Source organism: Propithecus coquereli, unplaced genomic scaffold, assembly GCF_000956105.1.
Source record: "Propithecus coquereli isolate 6110/MARCELLA unplaced genomic scaffold, Pcoq_1.0 Scaffold243, whole genome shotgun sequence".
Taxonomy (NCBI): domain Eukaryota; kingdom Metazoa; phylum Chordata; class Mammalia; order Primates; family Indriidae; genus Propithecus; species Propithecus coquereli.
Window position 1 is genome coordinate 1,994,720 of NW_012147986.1, and position 12,658 is coordinate 2,007,377.

Sequence of the window (12,658 nt, forward strand, 5' to 3'; positions counted from 1 at the left end):
AATGAATGAAGGAGTGAGTGAAAAAAAAGACACAACTTTCGAAGCACACCATCTACATGTCCTGTTTTTAAGTGGCCCTGATTTTTCTCCACCTTCCGCATCCATCTTCCAACCCACCCTTACCCGCACTGCCAGGTAAGAGCTCGGACTTTATTCCCTCTGGGTACCCATCTCAGAATAGTGATAACCTCTAATATATTATGGCACTTTCAGTTTTCCAAATTTTCAAAGCCCTGTGGTAGTTATTGTGCTCCGTTTCATTCCCGTCGCCCCCCTCACAAGTCAGGGCTGGGATTTCTGTCCCTGCTGACAAAGGGAGAAACTGTGGCCTGGCCTGGTTAGCGCTGGTGCCGGGCGCAGACCCGTCAGTGCGCGCCGAGAGTCAGGTGGCGCCCCAGCGTGGGCGCAGCGGCCACGGGTCTCTCACCTCGGAAAGTCAGGCTGGCGACAGGGTCGCTTCGCCGGTCCTTCTTCCCACTGGGGAGGTTGCTGGCCTTCACCAGCAGACAGCACAGCATGGCTGGGCAGCACCGGCGCGCAGAGGCGCCGCGGGCAAGGCGGGAGCGGGAGCAGCAGGCTCAGGCACCCACGGAGCAAGAGCCGGGCCACAAGGCAGCCGCGCCTAAAGGGAGCTGTCGCCTTCGCTGCGCCTCCGCCGAGAAGTGGCCAATGCCTGAGAGAGGCAACAGGGAGGACACCGGACACCCACTGGGCGGACCCTCCCCTCCGGCCCCTGCCTAGATCCGCCCTGCCTGGGGCGGGCGGGGCGGGACAGGGGTCAGACGGGCGCCTGTAGGGATGCTGGTCCCCTGCTCCGCTGGCCCCAGCTCCCGGCCAGGAATGGAAGCGCCGTCGACACGGAGAGCACAGCTCGGCCGCCAAGCGCGGACACGGAGCCGTGGGGCCTGCTCCGAGGGAGCCTCCGTCGCCCCGGGCTCCACGCCGGTCCATGGTGCCCGGGCCCGCTACACACCGGTGCCGAGTTTGCCGGCTGCCGTGGGCGCTTGGCGAATGGGTGGGAACGAGAAATGAGTGCAGGCGGAAGGAGGGGGAGATCAGCGGCTGGGTCGAGCGTCTTCGGGAAACTGCAAGTTAGAGCGAGCGCTGAAGACGTGTGCGGAGCGGCGGAGCGCGCCGTGCGCCCGGAGCTCTCGGCCTCCTTGCCGCTCGCCTGTCCCCACCCGCCCCATTACCCGTGCTGGGGAGCCGCTTCTCCCCTCCGGCAGGCTGCCGAGGCGGCAGTTCTGTAGTGCTGGGAGCCCAGGACCGGGAGAGACCCCGAGGCTCGAGCCCCGCGAATCCGCCTCGGAGCCTTCTCCACGGCAGTCTAGGGTCGCTCGTGTCCGGAGGCGGCGATCTGTGTTCAAATCATACTGTGTTCCCTGGAGCGCAGGGGGTCCAGCCGCTGCCCATTCTGTCCCCTGCAGGTCCCCCCACCGCCAACAATATCTACATCCCCTGGCACCCACCATGGGGAAAGTTGCTTATGGCGTGAGCCTTGAGCAGTCACGGTGCACCGCAGGCTTTCGAGTAATTAACACGTCTGGTTCTTTTCCTACTTAGGAACTTCTTGACCATAGGGGCGCCGGCTTCGCACCTCTGTACCCCAGCACTCCAGCACCTAGCACCGGACAGGACACTGCCCCTCCTCCCAACACCCAATCCTCACTCCTTTTCTGCCTAAATGCATTGCCGCACAAAATCCCAACTCCCTTTCCCCTCTTATTTTGAGAAATACAGTATTTTCACATGGCTAAACCACAATGCTGGTGCATCCAGCTCTGCCTACTCCACGCTTGCCCCTAACCCTCAATGTGTTGGAGAATAACACAGCTGACCCGAGCGGGGTCCCTTAGTCACAACCCAAAACCGAAGCGAACCCTCACTGCGGTGAGTGAGCAATCGTGCCATATTTCCCCAGTCTCATCAATCGCCCTGTCTCCTCGGTGACTATTTCATACTTTTCTCTCTCCCCAACCTACAACATCCCCTTGCTCAGCCTCATTCTCACTTTGCTTCCTATTTACTGAGCAGAGAACTTCCTCTGGCTCCCAGGCTCCTTTTAATTCCCATTAGCATCTGAGCCCAAATCCTTTGCCTGCTCTCCTGTTCTTATGAATGAATCACTCACGCTCCTAACTAACACCAACCACACACTTGGGCACAGATCCCAACCTCTCTCCTCCATTCAATGACAAGGCTCCAGTAATTCTCCGCACCTCACCCTTGCATTACCAAGTTTCCCTGTCTATGAGCCATTCCACCAGCATGCAAACATGACATAATCATTCTTAATAAAGTGCACCCTTCACCCACGTCCCTTTGGCTACTAGTCATTGCTCTCTTTTCACAACAATACCCTTTGAAAGAGCTGCCCATGCTTTCTGTCTCCAATCCTTCTCCTCCATTCTCTCTTGAACTCACACAGTCATGCCTTCAACCTCACCACGCCATCAAAACTGCAAGTCCCATCAGCTCTCCTGCAAAATACATCCAGAATCTCATCGTTTCTCACCATTCCCACTGTAACCACCCTGGTGGTAGCCACTGCCATCACTTGCCTGAATCATTGCAACAGACTCAATAGATTCCCTACCCACCTCCTGCCTTGCCTGTGCCCCTCAGTCTACTCTCCACCCAGCCTGCATGACCTGGTGTCACTCAAAGTCCTCCAATGGCTCCCATCTCAGAGCAAAACCCAAAGTCCTCACATAACCCTCAAAGCCCTGCCTGACTTCACTGACCTCTCCAGGACCCACCCTTCTCCAAGCAATTTAGCCCCTAGCTGTTGCTCAGCTGTGTCAGGCCTCTACCTCCTCCGGGTCTTTGCTGGCTGTTCCCTTTGGCTGCAAAGCTTACCCCTTCCCTTCCTTCAGACATCCACTCAAAGGGTACCCCTCTGGCCATCCAGGTGAAAATTGCAGCCTCCCTCCCCATCTCCCTGTTTTGCTTTGTTTCTCTTTAGCACTGATCACTCTGTAATGTATGCATCTTCTTTCTTTTCCACCTTCCCCGTTAGAACATCTGCTCCAAGAAGGCAGGGATTTTTGTCCATTTTGTTCACTGCTGTCTCCTCAGTACCTGGAACAGCACCTGGCACAAAGTAGGTTCTCCATCAATAGTTCCTAAATATTTGCCTGGAAGAATAAATGAATCCCACCACATTCACCAATTACCTCTGACTTGCTGGGAATAAGTCACATTCTGCCCTCCAGAAGCTCACAGTTGGGGGGGGCAGAGACCACAGAGGGCAGCAGCCGCATGTACAGGCACCATGGGACATGCTGTGAAGGGGAAGTGGGAGGCCTATCAGGAACCAGCAATTCCCACTGGGGCTGCACGCGGTGGGGAGAACAGGAAGGAGAAGAGAGTCTGAGGCTGTCCCCCCAGCAGTTTCGCCAGCTGCTTACACCCTCTCCTCTCCCTCCTGACTCCACCCCGTCTCCCACCCTTAAGATGAGGTGGACACTTGGCTCCTCCCCAACATCCAGACCCCCTTCCTCCCTCCTAGCAGAACCCGACTGACCAGGTACCCAGCCCCAGCTCCAGCACGGATCCTACTTTACCTGAGCCCATTTCCTGGCAATGGCTGTGGGTCTAGCAGTGGGCATGTGTCCTAAGTTGTTCCCCTAAAGGGGCAGACTTATATGCCATGAATAGAGAAGCCCAACTCTCTCTCCTATGCAGAAGGGAGCATGTAGCTCCAACTGCCAACCAGGCCGAGGATGTAGCAGACACCACAGACAACAGATTAGAGAGAAAAATGGAGTCTTGCCGGGACAGGGTGGCGTGAACCTGTAAGTCCCAGCTGCGTGGGAGGCTGTAGCAGGAGCATCGCTTGAGTATAGGAGTTCTGGGCTGTAGTGCGCTATACCAATCGTGTGTCCACACTAAGTTCAGTATCAATATGGTAACCTCCCAGGAGCAGGAGACCCCCAGGTTACCTAAGGAGGGGTGAATCAACCCAGGTTGGAAATGGTCAGAAGAATGGAGCCTACCTGGGCCCAGGATGATACCTTGGAGTTATATAGTGTATGTACCCAGAGCTCGCTGTGTCTCTGGATGGCCAGGTAGGTAAGCTGATCACTTTACCACTGTCATTTAAGTCCATCTTGAGAGTCAGCATTTCTGTTACTTTTAGCCAAATCACCTTCACTGACACCCATGACTTTGGTACCATCTATGTGCCCACAGCCTCCATATGCTTCCATCAAGTCTCACCACCACCCTTCCTGCCTGGGCCACTGCAGACACCTCCTCACTGGTTACCTCACAGTCACTCTGCCCAGGTCTGGTCCACTATCCACACCACAGCCAGGCAATCTTATATATGATCAAGTCTCTCCTTCTGCTGAAAACTTTCTGGGAGATTTATCCCAAGGCCTCCTGTGCTCTTGGGATAAAGCCCAGATTCCTTTCCTCAGGCCAGAGGGCAAGGACACTTGGCCCCTCACTCTCTGATCTCCAGCTCCAGTGGCCTCTCAGTTTCTAGAACATGCTGAGCTCCCTCCTGACTCTGAAGTCTGCTGTCTCCTCTGCCTGCAATTGCCTTCCCCTCTCTCTTTGCAGAGCCACTCCCATTCTCCCCCATTCATCCTTCAGACCTCAGCTTAAACATCACTTCCCCAGGAAAGCTGTCCTGACCTCTCGGTCAAGGTTGGGTCCCTCTGGCAAACAACCACACAGCAGTACTTTTCCTTCTCAGCCCGCACACAATTGTAAGAAATAACTATTTGTGTAATGATTGGTCTTATGTCTAGCTGGACCACGGAGTAGGTCAATGAGGGGTAAGCCCAAGGCTGTCTCGGTGACCCAGGTATCCTCACTGTGTAGTACAGGACTGGGCTGGAGTCGGCATGGTGGACCTTGTACTTGGCTCCCCGTGTCGATTCCACCCATGGTGAGTTTAGCCAGTGGTTCTCAAAGAGGATAGTACTGCCCCCCAGGGGGAATTTTAGATATTACAAAGCTCTTTTTCTTTTTTTCCTATCACAATGATTTTCTGGCTTTGCTCTTACCCACAACACCCTACCCTGCTCCAACTCATCAGGGGCAGCACAGGAAATCTGCATGGGGCAGATGCAATATTTCCAGACGAACATTCTAAGGGACTTATACAAACCCTTGGCTTGTTTCCAAGGAACAAGAGCTCCACACACCTGTTCTGCAAACCAGAAAAGCAACAGCTGGTGACTTGAGCCCTACACACATCCTGAGGCCCCTTTTCCATCACAACCTCTAACTTCCTGGCCTGGTTGCTGTTCGCTGGCTACTTCCCTATCAGATAGCTGACTGTTCCCCTGCAGACTTCATACTAGGGCCTGGAAACTCAATGGGGCTTCCTCCCAAGAGGACTTGTGTCAGGAATGAAGCTCTAATGGAGAGAGTGGCTGAGACTTCAACTCGTCCTCCCACATATATTCTTCCCCCTTTGTCCATGGACATTTTTCATAGTGTTGTACCTGGGCACATGGCCACCCAAATAAAAAAACTACATTTCCTCGCCTCCCTTGCAGCTAGATGTGGCCATGAGACCAGCTATTGACCAACACGATACGAGCAGAAGGGAGGTATGTAACTGCCTGGTTGTGTACATAAAGGGAAGGGCATGCCTCCTCAGCCCTCTCTTCCCTCTGGGTGGAATATAGGTTGTGGTAGTGAGCCATCACAGACCATGTTGTCAAAGGGACCCCTGGGGATAGCAGAGTAACAAGACAGGAGGAACTGAGGTCCTGGACAGACTTATGGGTCAGAATCTTACCATCCACGACTGCCCATATCTCAACTATTATGTGAATGAAAGAGACTGTCATGTTTACACCACCGTTATTTAGGGCTCGATTACAAGAGCCAGGTCTGCATCCCACCTAAGACTTAGGTGCAGAAGCTCCTTGGCACCCCCGACTACTCCAGCCCCACCATGAAGGTGACAGGGCTCACTTAGGAGCCATAGTTTGGTAGGAAGGGGGTGAGGGGACCTGTTCAGAAGCTGAGTTTCCATAGCAAGCCCAGTTTTTATTTATGTGCCATGCTTACTGCAGTGATTCAGGGCTGACAGAGGTGAGGGGGAAGGGGACTAAAGCTCACATAGTCCTGATAGTGCTGACTGATAAGCCCAAGGGAAAGGACACTGACTGCCAGCTCTCCAGAGAGCCCAGGCCAAGGTCTCCAGGATTAAATGAAACGCTGCACATCAGAGGCTGTCACTGGTGTCCCCTGGAACACATCCAGCCTACAGACATGTTGTCCTTGACCAATACACTGTTTTATAGCAAAATTGTATCTTAATTAAACATTAGAAGATTTTCCATATAAATCTGGATTTACAGCTTCCCCTGAAAAATCAGAGAAGCTGGCATGTGGGCCCATATTCCCTGCCTGACGCTGACCACCTGGCACCTGTAGATGGGATATGCCCTCTCAGGTCACCCGACTTGCTGCTGTTCTCCCAGTATGTGCATATGATTTTCCTTCTGGCCCGATCTTAGTTAGGCCACCTGCCACGCTCCTGCAGGCATGTGAGTTTGTGACCTGTGTCACTTATGTGGGGCCCTATCTCCCTGACCGTCAAGAAAGGAGTGCCTCAATGCACCTAACAAGGCCCCTTTTTGCTGCTGGAGTTGGGACAGCTGGCCTTCTCTGGCCACATTCTCCTAATGTTGTCTGGGGCTTTGTTTTTTCCCAAGGCCTAAACAAGGGGTGTCCAGGAGACAAACAAACCTTGCCTCTCTGCTCAATGACATCAACTTTGAGAGGAACACTCTACATGAGTTTACAGGGACTAGTATGCAGGTGGCAGAGAAAGAGAGTGAGTTTGGCCTACGGACAGGGACTGAGGAGGTTTGTGGGCTCCAGGGGAGTCACCAGAGGCATATTTGCTCCAAGAAGATGAAACACCAATGTGCATGCCACAGCCAGCCGTCAGGCAGGTGGACAAATGCCTTTGCCTCAGCAAGGGCTGCTCTAGGAGGGGCAGCTACAGGAGGCAGGACCAGTGTCCCTAGGGGCAGAGAGGATGGCCACCCACCAGTCGGCCAGTTGTGTCCAGACTGGCAGGACAATGGATGGACAAACGAAGGCTTTCTGGATGTGTACAATGACTTCTTAGTACATGAGTAATACATATAAATAATTATAATAAATACATAATAATATGTAAGAATACTGAGTGCCAGGCACTATTCAAAGTGCTTTACATGGACTAACACATAAACTCTTCAGAACCACTCACTCCTCCAAAGCAGGTATGTGCTATTACTATCAACACTTTACAGATGAGGAAACTGCCAAACAGAGTGGTTTAACGACTTGCCCAAAGACACACAGCTGGGAAGTGACAGAGCTAGGATTCCAAGTTCAAGATCCCAAGCAGTCCTTCTCTCCCCCTCGTTTGATGTTCTTATCCCACTGGCCTGGGACCAAGGCTACCAGCTGTCTGCACTCCTGAGCCCCGCACCCAGCTATTACTTCAAACTAGACTAGCTGAGCTGGGGACCTACGGTTACACTGCCCCCTTCTGGAAGGCCCCAGAGCACCTGCCACACCCACCACACGCTGCCCACCTGGTGCCATCAGATACAGGGAAGGTGATGCAGGAGAGCAGAGACCCCTGGGATAAGAAAGCAGCCTCAAGACCAGAGCACGAGTGCAGAGGATGTCTGTGCCTGGTGAGCGAGCAGTAAGGACAATGTGTGTGATGTGGCAGGATGTGAGGAGTCAACGTGCAGACCAAAGTAGGCTTCAGGGTCACAGCCAGGCATGGGTTCAAGTCCTGCCCCTCAACCTTTTATTGCTTGTCTCTGGTAAATAAGAGCTAAGGACAGATGTAGACAGTAGAGCAGTTAAAGATGCAGGGGACGGGGAAGGGGGGCTCTGGAGCCAGGCTGCTTAGACTTGAATCTCAACTCCACTACTTGGCAGTGTATGACCTTAGGCAAGTTACTTAACCTCTTTGTGCCTCAGTTTTCTTATCTGTAAGATGGGAGTGATGGCAGTTCCTACCATGTATGCTTGCTAGGAGGATTAAATGACACATGTGTGTATACATATAAGTGCCTGGTACAAATTATAGCCAGACCATGGTGTAGCTCATATTAAATGTTCTATTTAGAACAGTGTTTGCCACATAATAAGCACAGTGTCAGTTAAATAAGTCCCTTTCGTAGGATTGTTGTGAGGTTTTAAAGAAACAGCATCTGAAAATGGCATGTTGTTTGTGCTTAATGAGCGTCCATTCCCTCTTCTTGTGATGAACACACATTTTAAAAATCAGAATCCTCCATCTTTTGGTCTTCTGACTTACACTGTGTTCCCTGCAGCCTTGCACGCCCCCTACTTCGACTCAGCCCCATGCAGGGTACCCCTAGCACCGCCCTCCCTGTGCTGGCTCAGGTCCGGGGTGCCCGGGTGCCCTGGGTGTGGGCAGCACATGGTATGCTTTCCAAAGCACTTTCTTATTCACAAGCCAAGGATGCTGGAACAACAGAAGGCACTGATGATGGGGGCTGACAAGGGGCACTTTGACCACTGTGTGACCTTGGCCAGGCCCCTGCACTTCTCTGAGCCTATTTTGCCATCTGTAAAGGGGGGATAATATCATTGTCCTTTGACCTCACAAAGCTGCTGTGAGCATGAAATGAATTTATGCATGCAGAGGAGCCGTGAGGTGTTATTATGGCGTATTATAAACATGTAACCAAAGGAGGAGCTTTATGGGACAAAAACCAAAAGAATGTAGGAAGGCCAGATCCAGGCCAGCAGCTAAGGGAAGGCTTCTCAGGTGGGTGTTTTGCTTTGAGCCATGTCCCTGAGACCAGAGCCCTCTGTGTAATCATTCACCAGGCTGGTCCTTGCCGGGAAAAGGAGAGTGAGCAGGCCTGAATGCTGCAGGGAGGCCAAATTTGGACATGGGTTAGGAACTTGGCTAATGCAGGAGGTGAAATGTAGCCAGGGACTGGGGGAGGGGAGGGACTGCATTCTCCAGGACTGCCTGGTGGTGCCAGTGATGACTGGGAGTGAGCCTTCCCAAGCTCAGGGGCTCACAATCGATCAGCACAGACAACATACTTCCTTTCTTCACAGTGAGCTCTGGGCTCCAGGGAGGGACAGTCCACTCAGAGGAGCCAGGCCGTGGGCAAAGGGCAGGGCTGTGGATAGGCAGGGGAGGGGCCCAGTTAGAGATGTGTGAATGCCAGGATGGAAGAGAGGGGAGACTGCTCCACGGAGAGGCCCTTGGGGCTGAAATAATGACAGGAGGGAAGCCATGCAGCAGTATTTCCTGTGGGTGAAGCACCTCTGGGGCTAGAAAGCACTTCACATTCTCTATTCACCCTTTCCTTTCCCTGAGGTTTCTGAGCCCGGCCTAAGGGAGGGGACCAGGAGGTAGGAGGCTGGTGCACTGAGTGTATGGGGTCGGGGGTCAGGGAGGGCGGAGGAAAATCTGGTTCAGGCTGAGTGGACACCAGAGGACAAAGGCCCTGAGAGCAGTGGCTTTGCAGGCGGGCGTACATTTGTGCACTGCACATCTGCAGAGGGCGCCACTCGCAAAGCCTGTTCAGCCCTCAGGTTGGGGGGTCTGTGAATGGGGAAGGGGTGCTTGGGTGGGAGGCAGCTGCTTCACCCACAGGGTGCCTGTCCTCCCTCCTGGCAACAGTATCCTGCCTCCCCTCAACTAGGGGGTATTTACAGCAACATGGAGCCCAGGGCCCTCAGCCAGGCAGCTAAAAGCGGCCACTGACCCGGCCTGCCCAGAGCTGAGGATGCAGACAGGAACCATGCAAGACCCTCACTGACACCCTTGTGTTTCCTCTCTGCTGGAAACACCTTGATAAAGGTCATTTCCAGAGGCCACGGTGGGAAACTGGTTGAGAACAGGTCAAAGCAACACGTTAGGAAGAAAGCACAGCTTCCCCCCCTCAGTCCCTCCTGCTGGTGTGCACCGCTTACTAGGCCACAGGCCCATTTGGCAACTCCTTCTGGAGCCCTACCCACGTCCAACACATACAGATTCCCCAGATCTCACACCTAGGAGTGGTGTGCCTGATATGACCCATCTGCAGTGCTGTGGTGGACACAGGCCTGTGTTCTCAGAGCCTCTGTTGCTCGGAACATGGCAGGTGGCCTATGCACTCCAGGGTGTGTGTGTGTCTGGGAGCATATGTGCACATGGCATCTAGGAGCAGGTATATCCAGAAGCTTAGGAAACGGAAAGGGAAAGTCTGCACTAGGTGGCCAGGGACCAACTAATGCTGTTTCTAGGGCCCTGGGATATAGTTAGATTAGAAGTCAGATCTCTCGGGGGAAGGGGAGTGGCAGGTAATGGGGGCCTGAGAGGAGAACCCATAGGTAGGGAGAGAGGCTCAAACCCTTGCCCCTGGTTCTTCTCCCCCAGTATGGCTCCATGTCCAAAGACCCAGCTGTGTAGACCCCAGCTCTGGCTTGGCCCTGAGGAGTTCCCCAGGAAGTAGACAGGGCCCAGCCCTCACCTCCTAGCAAGAGCCCAGTCATAATCCTATGAAGACCTTCCTGTGGGAGGTCCCAATCTGATAGGGGAGTAGGCTTCCCTGCTCAAGGAGGCCCCACTCTGACGCTGGAGACCAGGTACTACCCCCCACATGCTATCCCCTATGTGCACCCGTCTGGTAGAGGTGGGGAGAGAAACTCCCTAAAGGTTGGTGCTGCTGACCGCTGCGCCCAGCTGCTAAATTACCCCCATCCTGTGCCCAAAGCAAGGGTAGAGTTCCTGGAGGGGTGGGCGGTGCCTCCGCCCTAGTGGACACCAGCCTGTCAGCCCAGCCTCTGATTGCAAGCAAAGGGTGAGGAAAGCAGCGAGGCCCAGGCCCCAGAGGGAAGACAGCTGGGTTATAAATAGGCCTGGGACCAGGCCTTCCGGGGAGAGGAGGAGAACCCTGCAGTACAGGGCACTTTGCGGTCCATAGAGCGGAAAGACCTCTTTTAAGAGATCCTGAAGAGGTGAGAGGAAAGATAATGGTCTTGCCTTCCTGGCCTACCTCAGTGCCATCCGGGCTCAGCTTCCAGGCCCGGGAGAAGCGACACTCAGCCACCCACCTCTCCTCGCTCATTCTGCCTCAGTTTCCCTCTAAGTCGCCCTTCCCCGCAGACGCCTGTCTTTCTTTGCAACACTCACCGGCCTTCTGGCCCGACCAGAAAGTCTTGTCTCTCACCCCCGGGCGCTCTCCAGGTTAGAGTGCCGTGACGCCCCCTTCCCGACCCAACACTATCCCTGCAGGGCGTGGCGAGCCCCTCCTACCTGCAAACACGGCGGAGCAGTAGGCATCGCTGATGTCGGTGTCCGGGGTGCGGACGTTCTCGGCGTAGAGGATGAAGACCCTCAGCATGCCGGCGGCGCGTGGGACCCCGTGCGCCCAGGGCGCGAAGAGGCTAGGGAAGGTCGGGGAGGGCCGATGGCCACGCAGCTCGTGGGTCTCTCCTCAGAGGAGAGAGCTGGCGGGGCGAGGCCGGTTCTGAGCTCTGGTTCCCCGCTCAGTGCTGCTGCTCTTAAAGGGAAACCGGCCACCCCCGGGCTGTTCAGTGAGCTAGCTCGGTCCCCGCCCGACTGCGCTCCCCCTGCTTGTCAGCGGGCGTTCGGAGAACAGGGGCTTCTGCTCATCTTCCACCCCCGCCGCCTACCCGGGCTCCGTTGAGCTGTAATCTAATGCTCCGGCCGCGGAGTCTCCCAATGACACGGCATTTTGCACCTGGCCGTGGCACAGCGCACTGGGCGGCGGCCGCGATGGCCGGGGGGCTGGACCGGGGCTCCCGGCGCCCAGCGTAGCCCAGATCTCTCTGTCGGATGGCAGAAAGGCTCAGCCCCTCCCCTGACCTTCCACCTCCAGCCGAGCGCTACGCCAAGCCCATGGCCTCCCTTCGCCTCCGGGAGCAGTCTCTCCAGAAGCCAGCCCAACCGCTCTGGATAGGACCGGAGATCCCAGGCAAGGGCTGGTGAGCAGGGGCTGGGCCCCGTTTTCCCTAGAGGTAGCCTCAAGCTAATTTCATTGACTGCAGCGCCTGCTGCTTTAAAAACTTTGCCGTCTTCCCTGGTTGTAAAAGCAACACTTGCTAATTTTAACACAAAAAGCATAAAGAGAGAAATCTCTGGTTCTGAGAAAACCAGTATTAACATTTGGGTATTTGCCAATCCAGGCTTTTCCCTCCGAATGTATATATGCATGTATTGCAGCACTTACATCTGAGTGTGTGTGCAGTGGGTGCCCCACGTCTCCATGTAACACTTTCTTGCATCTTTAAAAATTCTTCATAAAGAATCTTTTCAACAGCTACATAATTGTCTATCATATGAACGTACTGGATTCACAACGCTTTCTCCTACTGTTACACATTTAGGCTCTTCCCAGATTCTCACTATTACAATAGTAGAGGGTTTTGTTTGTTTTGTTTTGTTTTATTAAAAGGGATATAAACTCATCTTAGGTGCCTCCCCCACCCCCCGCTAGTTCCTCAGATTTGATTCCTAGCTTTGGAATTAGAAGGTTGCAGGACATGACTTTTTTCAGGTTTGGGTACCTATTGCTAAACTGCTTTCAGGGAGCTATGTAGATCCACATTCCCAGCAGCCTGTGACTCACCTTCTAAAGAAGGCCAGTTGGATGCGTGTGCAGCTGTCAGCAAAAGTCCCTGC

General features: G+C 54.1%; 1 protein-coding gene across 18 annotated transcripts in view; it reads right to left on the minus strand.

Moving 5' to 3' along the window:
- DYSF (dysferlin) overlaps positions 1-11,746 on the minus strand; it is a 205,562-nt gene extending 193,816 nt beyond the window's left edge. For 7 of the 18 annotated variants that reach the window (XM_012646484.1, XM_012646482.1, XM_012646490.1 and 4 more), the window contains exon 1: positions 11,270-11,746. In XM_012646484.1, the coding sequence (XP_012501938.1) occupies positions 11,270-11,357 (88 nt within the window). In that variant the 5' untranslated portion in view covers positions 11,358-11,746. Of the gene's footprint in view, positions 1-427; positions 662-11,269 lie in introns of those variants that run through there. The other 11 variants (XM_012646477.1, XM_012646489.1, XM_012646487.1 and 8 more) reach the window with 3 other exon arrangements.
- Positions 11,747-12,658: the final 912 nt, after the last annotated feature.